The 17475-nt window shown below is 52.4% G+C and overlaps 1 protein-coding gene across 1 annotated transcript; it reads left to right on the forward strand.

The window, feature by feature from the left end:
* The first annotated feature begins 6856 nt into the window (after window positions 1-6856).
* LOC141737382 (olfactory receptor 14J1-like) lies at window positions 6857-8002 on the forward strand. Its single transcript, XM_074572070.1, has one exon. It carries the CDS (start codon window positions 6857-6859, stop codon window positions 7520-7522), a length of 666 nt encoding a protein of 221 aa, XP_074428171.1. The 3' UTR covers window positions 7523-8002.
* The last annotated feature ends 9473 nt before the right edge of the window (window positions 8003-17475 follow it).

Genomic DNA, 17475 nt, shown 5'->3' on the forward strand with positions numbered 1-17475 from the left:
CTGACAAGATAACAGCATGAGGAATCGCAGGACACTACAGATAATCAAAGGAGGCACTTGATCAATGCCATTGTTCACCAAGGTACACATTCCCATGGTGAGAAGCTCGGAAACACCAAATGAAAGTACAAAGGAAGCCAAACTAGGACCATGGAGGAAAGAGGAAATAGAGATGGTCTATTTGCCCATGGGAGGGTACAAGGATGGTCAAAGGGAGGAACCTGTGAGTGGGAAAAGAGGGAAAAAGAAATGGTGAAGCAATGGAAAAGATCAGGGCTGTTTGTGGGGACCTGCCAAGCAGCCCTGCATCTGAGCAACTATGCCCAGAGTGGGAGAAGAAAGTCTGACCAGACTTTCTGGTTGACTTCCACGGTCACCAGGAACCTGACTGATTTCCCTCCCCTCATGAAGGAAAGCTCCATGGTGGAGTGAAATGCAGAATCGTTCATGCTGGAAGGAAGCAGAGGAGATCTCTAGGCCACCCTCCTGCCCACAGCAGGGTCAGCTATGGGGTCAGACCAGGTTGCTCAGGGCTTCCTTCATTTTGGGCTTGAAAAGCTCTGGGCTTGCAAAGCTCCAAGGATGGAGATGACACAAGCCCTCTGGGAACTCTCCTCCAGTGTTTGCCTGTCTTGGCAGGGAGGATGTTTTGCTCATTTTTTTCAGCTGATGCCATTGGCCATCATCCTCCCATCATGCACAATACTGAAGAGCCCATCTGCATTTTCTTGATGCTAGCCAAGAAGATGTGGGAAGGCTGATATTAGGTCTCCCCAAAGCCTTCTCTTCTCCAGGCTTTGCACCTCTGCAGCAAGGTGGCCAATGGCTTTCTGGGCTGCACTAGGAAGAGCACTGCCAGCAGGTCGGTGGAGGTGATCCTTCCTCTCTACTCAGCCCTGCTCCAATTTGTCTTGCCCATTTCCCTCGGTGTTTGCTACCCGACTACCTTCACTTAGAGGTGGTGGTAGGGCTTCAGGTTAGTGGTTGTAAATAGGGTAAAGGCCTCTCATGAATGTTTTCACAGTCAGTGTCACAGAAGTCTAAACATCCTCTGAACAGACCTTACCTCTTCAAACCTTCCAACCCCTACTGTTCTGCGATGCTTATTCTTTGATTCCATTGTCATTGCCCAGAGGGGCTACCACAGATGTAGACTGCTCCAGGGCAGGTATTTATATTTAGGCCGATCAATGATGTTGTTGCTTTAATGTTTTTTTGTTGTGGTATATGCTGCTGTTGTTAGGGAAATCACACACACACTTGAAGGACAACGGAAGGGCTACCACCTTAGTGGCCCTCCAGTGAGCTGGCTCCTGTTGGCCATTGGCTCACTGTCACTGGGCAGGGTGTGGTGTAAAAGGTGCTGAGCAGAGCAGGACAATCACTTCTCCTGGCTGTGCTCCTGCTCATACAGCCTCAGACGCTGTTGGCCGCCTTTGCTGCTGGCTCTTGTTTGGCCTGATAAAACTCAAGGAGCCGCAGGGCCATTTCCACAGAGCTGCTGCCCAGCCACGCAAAGTGATCCAAAACGGATCAGAGCAGCCCTGCTCTGACATCAGCCTGGTCTCTCAACATCCTTGGATTCATCCTGTCTGGTCCAATGGACTACCAAAGGTTGACCTTACCCATGTAGCCCCTGACTTGATCTGCATCCACTGCTGGATTTCGCATGGGGTTCTGCCTCTTAGGCACGTGGAACCGGGAGACCTTGCTGGTGAAGACGCAGGCCAAGAGTACCTCGTACCTATCTACACCTACTCTCTGCAAATTCAGCCATGACCACACATTATCTTTGTTTATTCTTTAGCTGTTCCTGAAGGAGTAACTGCTCATTGTTGTGCCCTTCAAATCCCTTGCAAGTGTCAACTCTACGGGAGCCCTTCTGTGCTGCTCACATGGGCTCCCCCCAAACAAGTCAGAAGACTAAGCCAAACTCTGCTCCTCTGAGGTCTGTCATCTGCATTCTGCTATTCTCCTTCTCCTTGGGAGGTGAGACCCCAGTATTTTATGGTCACAACAGCCAAGGCTAGCACTGTTTTTTTCATGAAAAAACAACATTTCCACTAGTTGAAAATGTCCATGGTGTTGACATCCTTTGATTTAGGCAGACTGTGATAATTATTGGCATGCCCAAAACTGGGCAGAGAAGAGCCTCATGAAGTTCAGCAAAGGGAAAAGCAAGCCCTGGACCCAGGGAGAGATAGTCCCCTGCACCAGTACAGGTTGGGGGCTGAGTGACTGAGAGCTTCTCAACACTTTGGCATAGAAGGACCTTTGTGTTCTGATAGACAAGCAGCTGACCGAGAGCCAGCAGTGTGCCCTTGCAGCAAAGCAGGCCGACAGCCTCCTGGGTGCGTTAGGGAGAGCGGTGCCAGCAGGTCGCGGGAAGCGATCCTTCCTCTCTACTCAACACTGGTGACGCACTTCTGTGGTGGTCAATAATTTTCATTTACTTCCTTAACTGTTCCTCAACTTCATTAACTGTTCTGTAACTCCACATCCTTGTGCCCTTGAAGTCCAGGGGAGCTCTGGCTTTTCTAAAACCTCCCTTATTTCTCAATTCCTCCTTTAATTCTTCATCGCCCTCTCATATGCTTCCTTTTCCTATGGAGCTTCCCCATGGGGAGACGCCACTATTTCCCAGGTGAGACCCCACGAGTTCATGGTCATGAAAAACAAGGCTGACACTGGTTTTCACATCCATGGCCAGCTCTTCCTTCTTTGAGAGGAACAGCTGCAGATGGGTGTCACCATTGTAGACCACACTGGCAGCTGTGCTATAAAGAGTTGTGTCCCAAGCTGTGCCTTGACCAAGACCTTCCAGAAACATCCAGGACTGTTTGCATGCTGCTGTGGTCCCCCTCCACTGAAAGCCAGGACAATTAAAGTCTACAAGGGGACTTCAATAGGTTCTTTATCTCCCACCACAATGTCACCCTTATTAGTCTCTCCTCTGACACTCACCCACAGGGGCTCACCCAACTCATTCATTCCATAGAGGAGCTCCACACATCTCAGCAGATCCTTCACACTGAGGGCAAACCCCTCCTGACCTTCCTGGCCTCCTGATCTCCTGAGCCCACTCATCACAGCAGCCCAGGCATGTGAGCTGTCCCAACACCCCTCAGCTGTTCTTCCCTCCAAGTGGAAGGAAGAGGTTGCACACACAGCTCCAGCTCCTCCTCTCTGTTGCCCAGGCTGAGGGCATCAGGGGCATGTCTGGGCTGCAGCACCTCAGCTGTGGCACATTTGGGCTGAGAGCATAATTGCAGTGGGAAAACCTTCTTCCAAGACCTCAAGACCTCCGTTGTGCAAAGGCTTTGCTTCAGAGCAGAGACATGCTGGAGTGGATGGGAGATAGTCGTGTGAAGAAGAAATGAGGTTCTCTCAAAGAGAACAAACCCTGCTTTCCGACGAGCCAGAGAGAAACAGAGCTCAGCAGTCAGTCTGAGCAGGAGAGGGCTTTGCTCTCTGTTGTGTCTCTGCAGCCCTGAGGGCCTGTGCTGGAGGGGAAGCTGATCTCAGGAACGAAGAGATGATGTTGACAATGTCCTTGAGTGTGGAAATCCTGTGATTGAGGTCCACGGTGAAAATCATTGGCCTGATCCATGACTGTATCATCAAGGGGATGGCTCTGGAGGAGAGAAGAACCAGCAGAGTGTGAGAGTGAAGGAACACGTGTGGAGACCCTGGTGTGATGTGCTTGGTATTCATGCCCTGCCCGGCATCTACCGTAAAGAGAAGGGACAGCCCTTGCGTCACTGCAGTGGTGGGATTCAGTCAGTGGCCCAAAGGCAGCGCCTCTCTCTGAGGTGCCCTGGGGGATGCCTGTCCCACAGCTAGTCTGGATGGGGTCGGGGCTCCTGTACAGGACCTGTGCTGTCCATGTCAGCTGCGTGCAGTTGTGCTGGAGAGCCCTGGCACCTCCCACAGCACCACAGGCCTGAATGTGTCAATTAAGTAAGATTCAGCTGCCCTGAATAAAGTTAGGCACATAAGACAATTACCACAATGAGAGAGACTTGTCTTTCCCTGTGCCACATGACTCCATTTGGTCAGCTGAGTCCCTCCATGGGCTGCCCTGGACATAAGGAAGAGTTACAGGTTCACTTGTCCTATGTGTGGTCGTCTCCTCTCATCGAAGTTGGCCAAAATATTTTCTGACCAGCCTCCAAGAAGATGCCCCCAGATACTGCCCTGTCTCTATGAACTGCTGCATTAGAGCTTGCGGTGACCAGCATGCATCTTGGTCACCTCTGGCACCAAATGTGTCCCCAGGTGTCTGTGTCAGCACATCTGACTCCTGCCCTCCATCTCCATTCCTTAGCAAGGGAGCTGAGACAAGGAGCTCACATACAGGAGCCTATTCTGGGCACATCTGAAGTGAGACAAGAGGAATCCCACCTCCACTGGGTTTGTGGCATGCTCCTCTTTTAGCCCAGAGGCCTCCAAGCCCAGGATGAGGACCCTCCATTGACTTGGCTGAATCGCTTTTCTGAGAACAGTTAAAGCAGACTCTTCCCCAGCACTGTCTGGGTGTCCTATTAAAGAATGAAACAGAAAAGGTATTCTTGGACTTATATCTGTCTAATTGAGAAATGCAACTGCAGGAAAGAAGTGTCTCTGCCCAGCTGAGGGAGGGAACATCAGTGGTGACTTCATCCTGTTTCCCAGCAGGTTCCCCTGGAGCCCCAGGGACACCTGGAGGGAGCCCCGAGGGGGCAGAGAAAGGGCTGCCTTGGGCTGGTCCTCTGCTGCTGAGCTGGGCTGGGCTCCTGGCATGGAGGGAGCTGATGGCAAGCGGGCAGCGCTGCAGAGAGACAGCTCTGCCCAGGAGCAGCTCCTCTGCCAAGCGCAGCAGGGCTGAGGGCACTGCCTGCAGGCACCCGAGAGGAGCCAGGCACAGAGAGGATAAAGGCAGCTGGGAGTGGGAGGAGAGTTCTGAGCTCGTTCTCTCCTGGCTTCTCTGGTGTGGAGAAGGAGGCCGTGCTTCCGAGCAGGGATGCCCTGCTGCACCATGGCAGCGACAATGAAGGAGGGCTGCCTTCTGCGAGGGACTGTGGCAGGGTTTTGAAGACAGGTGGGTGTGCAGGCAGGGGTGCCCAGGGCTGTCCTTGAGAGCAGGGTCCCTGCAGCCCAGGGCTCTGTGTGCCGGGGCAGGGACTCTGCTGCTTGCCAGGGTCAGCTCTCAGCCTGCCCAAGGAGTTCCCCCCCGAGCGTCTGTGGGGAGAAGCTGTGGGGAAAAGGAGAGACTCCCCTCAGGGCAGGGTCCCTTGGCTCTTTTTCGAGTGTGTGCTGTGTGGGTCAGGGCTGCCCACAGCTGCAGATCTCCCCCAGAGCACTGGCAGAGGCAGCATTTACAGAGGAAAGACAAGGCAGGGGCTGCCTGGAAGATGAAGACATTGCAGGGTCTGTGCTCTCAGCTGTCTCCTGAGGGAAAGGAGCTGTCACTGGTCCACTGAGGGATCAGCAGATCTGCCAGAAAGCTCACAAAGTGCCTTCAGCCCCTCCTCTCCCTACACACAGCACCAGCAGCACCTTTGCTTCCAGCATCAGGCTTTCTCTCCTCTCCTCCTGAGGAGCCACAAAGAGGGAGATGGCCCTGGGCAGTGCCCTGCTGCCAGGAGGGGTCTGCAGGGCAGAGCTGAGCCCCCAGCGGGTGGGATGGGCTGTGGGAGCAGGGACAGGGAGGAGACGTGGGCACAGAGCAGCAGCTCCTGGCAGGGGCAGCTCCAGGCAGCAGAGACATGGGCAAGGGCTGGGGGAAACTGCCAACACGCACTGGGGAGGGGGCGTTCAGGCATCTCTCTGTTGGTCCTTCACTGGAGACGTCTTCTGGCCATTCTCTGCTGGGCAATGAGCTGACTCTCCCCTCAGAACATCTCATTTCTTGGACCCCAGACTCTCTGCTTTGCCTGTCCTGCTGGGCTTGCCAGCTGCCCCCAGAAAGGCAGAGCTCTCCTGTGGGATCCTAGGGAGGGCTGAGCCTTTCCCTGGGGGTCGGCACTGTCCTCGCAGAGTCCTTTGATTGTCTCTGTGAGGGGTTGTGTCCTGCTCTCTCCATCACAGCTTTAACTCTGGTTTGGGAAAGAGAAGAATTTGTATATTTGTCCGTTCAAACAGTGCTCCGCTGTTCCCATATGAGTTCAGTTATTTGTTTGGGTTTATTTTTTAAGAGGAATTTGTGTGTGAAGTCATCTTCAAGGCAGCACAAGCAGAAGCGCAGGGCAGATGGAAAAAAGACTGATGGACACTGCAGCTCTCCTGGCTTTGCACTAAACCACAGAGATTAGAGCCCTGTGTCCTGTCCTGTCTTAAGACTCCACATTTTCCACATTTTCAGTCATAAAAATGAGGATTTCTTCCCCTAAAAAGAACAGTTACCGGACGTGATGGTAGAAAATCAAAAACACACAGAAAAGGAGACTGTCTTTGCTATAAGGCATCTGTCCTAATTTTTTTTCTGTTTTTTTCCTCCTTTGGACAAGGCCCCCATGCTAAGAAAGAGCAGATGTCCAACAGCAGCTCCATCACCCAGTTCCTCCTCCTGGCGTTCGCAGACACACGGGAGCTGCAGCTCTTGCACTTCGGGCTCTTCCTGGGCATCTACCTGGCTGCCCTCCTGGCCAACGGCCTCATCATCACCGCCATCGCCTGTGACCACCGCCTCCACACCCCCATGTACTTCTTCCTCCTCAACCTCTCTGTTCTTGACCTGGGCTCCATCTCTGCTACTCTTCCCAAATCCATGGCCAATTCCCTCTTGGGTACCAGGGCCATTTCCTACTGGGGATGTGCTGCACAGGTTTTTTCTTTCTTATTCAGTGCTGCAGCAGAGTTTTATCTTCTCACCATTATGGCCTATGACCGCTACGTTGCCATCTGCAAACCCCTGCACTACGGGACCCTCCTGGGCAGCAGAGCTTGTGTCCACATGGCAGCAGCTGCCTGGGGCAGTGGGTTTCTCTATGCTCTCCTGCACACGGCCAATACATTTTCCCTGCCCCTCTGCCAGGGCAATGCCCTGGACCAGTTCTTCTGTGAAATCCCCCAGATCCTCAAGCTCTCCTGCTCACACTCCTACCTCAGGAAAGCTGGGCTTCTTGTGGTTAGTGTCTGTTTAGGCTTCGGTTGTTTTGTTTTCATCGTGCTGTCCTATGTGCAGATCTTCAAGGCCGTGCTGAGGATCCCCTCTGAGCAGGGACGGCACAAAGCCTTTTCCACGTGCCTCCCTCACCTGGCCGTGGCCTCCCTGTTTGTCAGCACTGCCGTGTTTGCCTACCTGAAGCCCCCCTCCATCTCCTCCCCATCGCTGGATGTGGTGGTGGCTGTGCTGTACTCCGTGGTGCCTCCAGCCGTGAACCCCCTCATCTACAGCATGAGGAACCAGGAGCTCAAGGATGCCCTCTGGAAATTAATGACCAGGTTATTTTCTGCAGCAATAAACTGTCTCCTGCAAATCACTCATAATGTAATTCATTATACGCCAAGCCTGTCTTCTGTAGGTTTGGTTAGGGGTTAGGTAACTGTGTGTTAGGTTTGGTTGAGGGTTTTGGCTTTTTCTTGCCTTTTTTTTTTTTTTAAATTATATACTTTTGTCCTCAAATAAATGTCATTATTTGAGATTTTTTTTTTTTACTACCTATCTATCCAAATTTCTGAGACTCACAGAGTCATGCCCAAAATCCTTCTTCTCAGGCCTTTTCTGGAGCTGCAGGGGTAGAGCCTGAGCGCCGAGGAGGAGGAGAAAGAATCCCAGTACTTGCAGAGCACCAGCACTTGTTCTTTCCGGGGCTGCTCTATTTTCACTTCCACACTCGCCTTCTGAGCCCCTGTGTTGATCTAAGGCCTGAGTGCTCTGGCAGCTTGGTCATGGTGCTGCTGTGTAGCAGCTCTGTGATCACAGGCAAGGAGAAGCAATGGGCACCTCTGAGAAAAAGCTCGTCTGCATAACAGAGTTTCCACCATGAAAGGGGATCTGCTCAGGGCAGCGCAGGAAGGATCAGGTCTTCTTCCACAGTTGCTGTCAAGAGCGTTCCTTCAAACGTGCCCTGGTGAGGGATGCCCAGTAAAGAGGTAAAGAGTGTGCGTGTGCAGGGTGAGGGCACACACAACAGTGTCCTTGCACAGCCACACCTCCAGGGACAGAACTGAAGGACCAGCAGAGCGGGGTCTGGTCTGTGCCTTTGTTTGCTGGACACCCCGGGGAAGCTGTCCCAGGGCAATCGTCACAGAACAGACACCTGAAACCACCATTTGCAGAACTGGACGCCTACGCAAACCCAGAGAGGATGTTTGTCTGCCTGTGGAGAGACACCGAATAACGAGGTCAGAAGTCCCTGTTTGCATGGTTCAGAGGAGATTTCGGCATGCACACCGTGTGCATGTGGGGACATGAACCCGAGAGAGCACAAACACCAGCAGCTGTTCTTAGAAATGCCCGAAAGTGCTGTGGGACAGGCCATGTCCCTTCATCGGAGAGTAACGTCCCCTGGGAAACCCCCTGAATGCAGCACTGGGATGGGCTTCCTTGACCCCAGGTCCCTGTGTCCATTCCTCATGCCGTGGGGCATCTCAGAGAGGTGCCGAGCAGGGAGACACAGCGCGGGGCTGAGGTGCTGCCGGCCTCTGGGAGTGGCAACAGGAGGCCATGGAGTCTGCTGCAGGGCCTCTGCCCGTGCCAGGGAAGGACTCGTGTCTCTGAGCAGCCCTGCCAGAGCCCTGACAGTGCTGGGTGTGTCTCCAGGAACAGCCTGTGTGCTACCTCACCCTCCCCTCTCTTCATGGCCTGTCCCTTTGATTACACGGTGTGACAGAAGCACCTCTGTGGAGCATCTCCCCTGTGCAGTCCGAAAGGGTTCTGCAGGCGTGAGCGGCATTGCCCTCTACGAGATGGCATTTCTCACCTCTCACAGAGCACAGAGCACGTCTAGGGAGTAGGAATGCAGTGAGAGGCACACACTCTCCATGTTTCACCTCTCTGAACGTCCTTCACGATATTTTTAAGCACCTAACAGAGAAGCAAATGCCTTTAGTAAGAGATGTTCTCAACCTTCAGAAAAATTCTCGTCCTCTTCTCTCTCATGACCTGCCCCATGACTGTGGTTGGGAACACCCTCTTCATCATGAAGCTGGAGCTTCTTCATGAAATGGCGCTGGAGCCCCAGTGGTCCTGCTGTGGCCGGGACATTAATGGCCCCTGCGAGCGGGGCGGGGGCAGGGGCAGAAGGAGATGCCCTGAGCCGGAGAGGGAAAAAATTAAATGCCCCAAGTGGGGCAGGAGCAAAGCGAGTCACCCCGATTTCAGCAGAGGCACAAAGAGCCACCTTGAGCGGGGCAGGAGTAAATCCAGGCACCTGGTGTAGGGCAGGGGCAAAAGGAGCCTCCCCAGGCAAGAGAGGGGAAAAACCAGCTGTCCTGAGGGGGACACGATGAAAAGAAGCCACCCAAGCAAGGCTGAGGCCACACTGGATGCTCCAAGGGAAGGATATAAAGAAGAAAGCCTCCCCAAGTGGAGCAGGAGGAAAACTCCCTACCCTGAGCTGAGCAGGAGGAACTCAGTGCCCCGAGCAAGAGTGGGGAAAACTGGAGGACGCAGGAGGTGCAGGGGCCCAACTGGTGAGCTCAAGGAGGGCAGGAATAGCAACCAGCTGCCTTCTTGGGGCAGAGGCAACACTCATTGCCCTCCAGGCAGGTTGTGGGGTTAAACCAGATGCTAAAAAGCCACCCACAAATGTTTTTTGGAGCTGCAGGGTGGGAGAGCAGCTGGGTGGGGGCCTGGCAGCCACCCAAGGTGCACCCAGTGCAGTTGCTCAACGTGGTTCTTTGGTAGCACTAGTTCAGAGTCAGCCTGTGGCTGTATCTTGGGGGTAGATTAAATTCATTGGAAATGAACCTGTCAGACACCAGGTGCTTTGCTGCAGGAGTCTCACAGACGCAGTCCTGTACCTGGGAAGAGTGGAAAAGAAGTCCTCAGCCCCCCGACTGTGCCAGCCAAAGCTGTGAAGGGGCTCGCTGACAGCCCTGGGCAGGTTTTTATTCCTGGGGCTGGTGCGGCTCCAGGCAGAGGCGGGAGCTCTGTGGGCAGATGAGCAGCCCTTGGCCAGCAGTGCCTGGGGCAGCCCAACAGCTGCCGGCTGGTGGCTGCAGGAGGTGCCCCGGCTGTGGTGGCTGAGGGGCCACAGTGCGTCCCCGTGTGTCTGGGGGTGGCCCCTGTCACAAAGGGGCAGTGATGCGGCACCCACCCACTGCTTGTGAGCTCACCTGGCCAGGGCTTGTCATCCTCAAGAGCGGGCCAGCCAAAGCTCCTTGGGCTGAGCTGGCCTTGGGACAACTCTGCTCCTTCCTTTGCCACTTGCTTGGCTGCTTTTTCCCAACCATTCATCGTTTACTGCCCACTTCTCCTCACCTTCCACCCTCTTCCGAAGTTAATGATGATTTGACCTTCAGGACAGATCATACAGGAGGTAGATATGGGATCAATGTTTCGGCTGGTCTATACCTTCAGAGCTTTAGGATGAGCTGTTACACCTTTATAGGCTGGCCAGATACGCACTGTGTGTAGAGTTCCTATTTGCTAATTGTTATTTCTTTACCTTATTCTAGGGTGGGTAAGTAGGGATGGCAGTGTACTCTGAGGCTTTGGGCTCCGTCTGGAATGAGAAGAAGCCCATCCTGATGGATGCGGTAGGAAGAGAGACAGAAAAGGAGCACAGCAAAGGCAGCTGTTAAGGCAGCAGCTGAAAGCCGGTCCCTCCTGCGTCCAAGGGGGCAAAGCGTGGGCTGGAGAACCAGAGGGCTCTGCTGCTAATGGCAGCCAGAGGGAAGCAGCAGGTCCTCTTCAGAGAAGGTGACACCCAGTGCAGTCTTCCCAAAGGGCCTTGGTAACTGCTGTCAGTTGGATTCCTGCGACAGGGACAGCAGGGCCATCCGCCTCCGGCTCTGCAGCGGTTGTGAATCCCCAAAGGACACCTGGACTTTATTTTTCACTGCCAAGTTGGCATTGTTTGTAGAAACATCTTGATTAGATGTTCATTGAAGTTGTTAGTGTGCCAGGTATAACAAATAATGAGGCTGCAGATGTTCCTTTGAACAATTCCCCTTGATTCTCTCCTTAACAGCTACTGAGCAACTATCCACAACCATCCTTAGTGACAGAGACAGTACGTAAAGCTTGATTACCTACTGAGCCATGGTTAACTTTAAATTCGATGATGGGTATCAGGGCTTGTGCACAGGTCAGCAATAATCCAAAACTGCAGAATGGGAACCACTCGCTCAAGTGGAAATAATTGGTGTCTCGTTGCCAGTGGGAGGGAAGGGAGACCAAGAGTCCACCCAAATGAACTTCTCGCTGTTAGAGATGGGTCTCTGGAGCTCACACCCAAAAGATTTTCATTGAGGGCAGTCGTGGCAGCTCGCCTCACTGAGCAATGTGCTGCAGCTGCTTTGGGGACTAAATATCTCCCAAGTTTGGGGTTCATTGATGTTGTGCTTTCCCACAGGTCGGGCCCTGTCCTGAGGGGTTGCTACTGCCTCGTGCGTCGGGCCCAGGGGACCGGTAGCCCTTGGGATGGGGAATTTCTCGTGCGTGAAGAAATTCTCTTAACTCCAGGGGATTTTGGGGAGCCTGGAAATCCCAAGGGAATAGTTAGTAGTGTACGAGAATGAGGATGGCAAGGAAGGCTAAAGGATAGTCTCAGCAGAATGATTTTCATCTTGAGCATTTTTTTTTCTGTATTTCAGGCAGAACGGCCGGGGACTTTGGGTTTTGTCTGATGAAGGATAGCACTAAAATCTGCATTCAGCCATGAGTTGCGGCCCAGCAGTCAGAATAAGAGCAAATGCTGGGAAAAATGGGGATGAGGGAACCACAGATGGGGAGTAAGTGGGAGGCTGGTGCAGCAACTGGGCTGTGCAGGCCCCTCGCAGTTGGCATTGACTTTCTCCCTCTCATTTGGCCAATTCTGCTGAGGTCAACAGTGGGTTTCTTTTGGCCAGAGGATACCCCCGTTTTGGCCAGAAACGCAACAAAATGCCCAACGAAGCACTGTCTGTGCTTATGTCATAAAGAGCGTTGCCGGCCTCCCATGTTCTACACAACGTTCCGATGCACTTTTTGCTTAGTAGCGCAGCTCTTGCAGCTCGCTGCTGCTCTGGGAGTGATCCTCGCCAGTTTGGTCAGGTTTTGAGAGAAGGACAAACTTTCTTGCCCAATGGGGCACAAAAGAACTCTTGGGGCAGCACGGTGATGCTGGTGGTGCTGGGAAGGGACTGTGGAAGTTGTTAGAGGAGAGCTAGTCATGCTTTGCTGGGAAAGACGTAACTTATTTAGTGCAGCTCCTCACATTTCTCTTCTTCCTAGGTGTCTCCTGATCATGCTGTATCTGTTCCCAACTTGCCTTCCTCACCTCCTCTTCCTTACAATTTCAGGTGCCTCAAGATTGGCAGCCGTTTTCAGGCGGAGCTGCCAAACCTCCAGGACAGCTATCAGAAGTACTCAACATGGATTCACCAAGGGGAGATCATATCTGACTAATCTGATAGCCCACTATGATGGCATGACTGGATGGATAGATGAGGGGAGGGCGGCAGATGTGGTCTACCTTGACTTCTGCAAGGCATTCGACATGGTTTCCTACAGCATCCTCATAGAGAAGCTTAAGAAGAGTGGGTTAGATGAATGGACAGAAAGGTGGATAGATAACTGGTTGAAAGACAGAGCTCAGAGGGTCGTGATTAGGGGCACAGGGTCTAGTTGGAGGTCAGTGACGAGTGGTGTTCCCCAGGGGTCAGTACTGGGCCCAGTCCTCTTCAATATCTTCATCAATGACCTGGATGAGGGGATAGAGTGCACCCTCAGCAAGTTTGCTGATGACACAAAGCTGGTGGGGGTGGCTGACACACCGGAAGGCTGTGCCGCCATCCAGAGAGACCTGGACAGGCTGGAGATCTGGGCAAAGAGGAACCTTATGAAATTCAACCAGGGCAAGTGTAGGGTGCTGCACCTGGGGAGGAATAACCCCATGCACCAGGACAGGTTGGGGGCTGACCTGCTGGAGAGCAGCTCTGTGGAAAGAGACCTGGGAGTCCTGGTGGACAACAGGATGACCATGAGCCAGCAATGTGCCCTGGTGGCCAAGAAGGCCAATGCCACCCTGGGATGCATCAAGAGGAGTGTGGCCAGAAGGTGGAGGGAGGTCATCCTTCCCCTCTACTCTGCCTTGGTGAGGCTGCACCTGGAGCACTGTGTCCAGTTCTGGGCTCCCCGGTTCAAGAAGGACAGGGAACTGCTGGAGAGGGGACAGCAAAGGGCTACCAAGATGCTGAGGGGACTGGAACACCTCTCTTATGAAGAAAGGCTGAGGGATTTTGGTCTTTTCAGTCTGGAAAAAAGATGGCTGATGGGGGACCTTATCAACACTTACAAATACTTGGTGGGTGTCAGGAGGATGGGGCCAGGCTCTTTTCAGTGGTGCCCAGCGGCAGGACAAGAGGTAATGGGCATAAATTGAGCATAGGAAGTTCCCCTAAACACGAGGAGGAACTTCTTGACTTTGAGGGTGGCAGAGCACTGGGACACGCTGCCCAGAGAGGTGGTGGAGTCTCCATTTCTGGAGATCTTCCAAACCTGCCTGGACGCGTTCCTGTGCAACCTGCTCTGGATGACCCTGCTCTGGGTGACCCTGCTCTGGCAGGGGAGTTGGACTAGACGATCTCCAGAGGTCCCTTCCAATCCTATGATTCTATGATTCTGGGGTGGAACCCCTGGGGAGACATGGAGATGAACCCAGAGACACAGGACAAAAGTTTCTATAACACTTTTCTTCCACAGTCACCCCTGGGATACCAGGAGTAAAAAATTCCTCGTTTTCACAGCAGCTTTTTGAGCTTTGGGATTCTCTCTCTTCTCTTCTTGACCGCCTTCACCCCTGGTAGCGTTAGCGGGAAGGAGATGGCTCAGTTCTGGCCGGACAGTGACCAAATAATAACCGGTGGTGCTCTCAGCAGCACCCTCCATGAGAAATGGGCGTTTGTAGGTGTCATGCTTCATTTGCTCAAAGCCCCATCCAACCTGGTCTTGAACACCTCCAGGGATGGAGCCTCCAAAACTCCTCTGGGCAACGTGTTCTTTTCTGGGCTGCTCTCGATCCATTCTCCACCCAGCCTTGGTTTGTGCTTGTCCTCTTGCAACTTGAAGCTTCAAACATTTTGTTGGTGTTATCCTCCTTGCTTGATTTCTCTTGTTTTAATATACTGATGTCTGGGGGATTTTTTTGTAATGCATTTGTTTGCAAAGGCAAGAGATGATAAAATTGGGGTGGGATGCAGTTAGAGGGACACGGGCGCATGGTGCCAATGTGGGTGCCCTGGGACCCTCTGCCCAGGCTGCAGCTGCAGCTTCCGAGGGGCTCTGCTCTCCAGCAGGTCCTCTGTGACAGCGGCCAGTCCCCGGCATGTGCTTCAGAGACACTGCGTCCTCTGGAGATACCGCTGGGCACTGATGGTCGGACTGCAGAGCTCTGCCTAAAGAACTGAGACATTTTGGCACGTGTATGAGCACAACTCATCAACTAACACAAAATAACTGAAATAATTTAAATATCATGTCAGTGTTTTCCCATGAGATCAAAATATGGAGTTTTCAGGGTGTGCATTAATAGGAAGAGGAGAGCTATTGACCTTCCACTCTGTTTGCATCGTCAGTACTCTCTCGATCAGGCTGTGCCTTTAATCTCCCTCATCTTTCACATATTTCCACACCTCTTTAATAAATAGACCATGTCTGGAGTCACCTTTCCAGCAGCACATCTGAACAGAAGCACATGCGATTGCTCTCTAGATTTGCCCTGCCCTTCCTCTTTGATCACTTAGACACATCTCAAATATTCCAGAAGATGCTTTGAGCTTCAGGGAGTCAAAAGCTTGTCTATATTCCAGTAATGTGTCTAATTCTGGCTGTAGCCAACTCTTTAATTGTGGTTACTTTTTAGTTTGCTTTCTGTGTAAAAGATTTCTTGCATGGTTCTGCCTTGTGGAAGGTGAACCTCATTGGTGGCAGACTGTACTTGGCACACAGTTGAGGAGTGGTTTATTTTAATCCTCGAATTCCAGAATCCCAGAATGGCTGTGGTTGGAATGGTCCTTAAAAATCATCCTCTTCCATTTCACACTTACCCTTGGCTCTACTTAAGATCTGAGCCACACTTTGACTCCAGGTGAACTCTTCTGTCAAAAACAACAGCGTTCCTTTCACACTTGGGTTCGGAGAGGGACTCCCAGAAACCTCAGCCACCTTTTTCCTCTACAGCACCGCTTGCTTCCAGAGACTGCTTCCCTGACTGAAGGAAGCTGTGGGTTCTCACTGGTGCCCACCCAATGGCGGCAGCAGCTGAAGAAGTATATCCTGATCAGCCTGTGCGGGTACAGTCTGGAGAGCCAGGCCGGACAAGGACTTAGAGCCTGTTTTGCCCAGTTGCCCCACACTGTTCCTCCATGAGTTCCTCGGCTCTTGCAGCATCGAGGCCTACGGTCAGCAGGACCCCGTGAGTCTTGTGCTGCCAGTGGGCGGGAGGGAGCCAGTCAGCCTCCTCCAGCCCATCAGTCTCTCTAGGAGGAGACCCAGGTCTGCCTTAGGCACTAATTCTCTCCAGCGCCTGGGCCGTGATCCTCATGGTCTCCCCATGGCAGGTACCCAGGCATGGGAGTGCAGGGTGTTTGCAGCCCTGCTCCCGTTGCTGAACACAGACCCCGTAGCCTACTGTTGTGCTGTGGGCTGGGCTGGCCACTGACCACCTACTCACCCATGGTTCCAGCTTGAAGCTCACTGCATTCCCATGGGAGAATGCACCCGCACAGAGGGCAGTTGGGAAGAGGCTCTAATGAGAACCGGGCACAGGCTCGTGCAGGGCTCCATCAGAGCAGCCTGCCGACTGGAAACCTGTTTACACTTACACAGTGCCTTTGTCCCCTTTGCTCTCTTTTCCTGTTTTGTTGCCAAACAGCTTTGTTGCTGATTCTGTTTTCCTTTAGACTCAAGAGGAGTTTTCCGTGACTACAAACTCAGGAACTTAACTGAGTGCCTTAATTTCAGTATTACAAGTAACATACAGATTATGGTGCTGTAGGCATCCTAGTCAAGAGAAGGCTTAAAGGGAAACTGGAAGGAGACCATTGCAATGGCTCTGTGCGTCTGTAGAAGAGATGCTTCCAAAATGATCATAAAATCATAGAATCCTTTAGGCTGGAAAAGGCCCTTAAGATCGTCAAGTCCAACTCTTAACCTAACACTGCCAAGTCCACCAGTTAATTTTGAAGGTGACTCATTTTGGCTAATCTTGGAGGTGGTTAATTTTGAAGGGGGTTGACTGAGCTCAATCCCTTGGTTTCAAGTCAATCCACTGCCTCAGACCAGTCTCTCCTCTCGTGGATGTGCATGGGAGAGTGCCTGGACCAGCCAGGGGATTAATGACCTAAGTGCTCTGGTTGCACACCGGCACGGGCTTGATGCCCAGCTACATCCCGTTAGAAATGGAACATCATTCACACAGCTTTTGCCAGAAATATCAGTTCCCAGCTGGCAGTCCAGAATACCCATGCAAACCAGCCAGGCAGGAGAGGCATTTTCTTTTTCTGAAGAGAAGTGGGTTGGATCAGTACTTTTCATGTCATTGGGTGAAGTCACAGAGAAAAGCAGAATCCCTACAGAGCACAATTCTGGTCTCCCATTTCAAGAAGGAAGAGGAAGCCTGACAAAAGGGAAGGAAGGTCGACAAATGTAACAAGATGAATTTCCCCAAGCATGATATTAGTTGCTCTTGTCACACCTTCAACGGACCGGGTACCAAAATGGATCCTCACAGTTCTACTATATCTCTCCTAAAGACCATCTCAGTCATTCAAGCGTTGAAAATCCTCCTTTTACACTGCTGCTGGTGGTTGATCTGCTCACTGTCATGGGGAATGCAGTCACCATTGCCATCATTTGGCTCCACCACCAATAACGCCCCCACGTATCCCATCCTCAGCACCTTGTCCTTCTTGGATAGTTGGTTCACTTTGGTCATCACCCCTAACGTGTTTGGCAGTCCCATGTTGGAGGTTAAGGTGCTTCTGGGGCTGCTTACAAGTCCTAGACCTTCTGCTCTGACTTCCTGGGCACAGATGAGTTTAACCTTTGTATTGTGATGCGTTTCAATTGCTGCAGGGTCATTTGTAACCCCTCATACTGCGCTGTCCTTATGAACTCCTGGTTGTGCTCCATCCTCATCTTTAGCTGCTGGGGAATGATAACTCTACTTGTGCTCAGCCCCACCATCTCGTATGCCATTAGACCCTCTGTGCCCAAAGTAGTGACTCCTTCTCCTGCGGCATCATCCTTGGCTGAGAGCAGCCTGCGTGGGCACTGGCTACTATGGAACAGGAGTGTTGCTCTCTCCTCTGCTGTGTTGTTGAGCTCATTCACCCTGACTACTG

This window comes from Larus michahellis, unplaced genomic scaffold (assembly GCF_964199755.1).
Source record: "Larus michahellis unplaced genomic scaffold, bLarMic1.1 SCAFFOLD_34, whole genome shotgun sequence".
In the NCBI taxonomy this organism is placed as follows: domain Eukaryota; kingdom Metazoa; phylum Chordata; class Aves; order Charadriiformes; family Laridae; genus Larus; species Larus michahellis.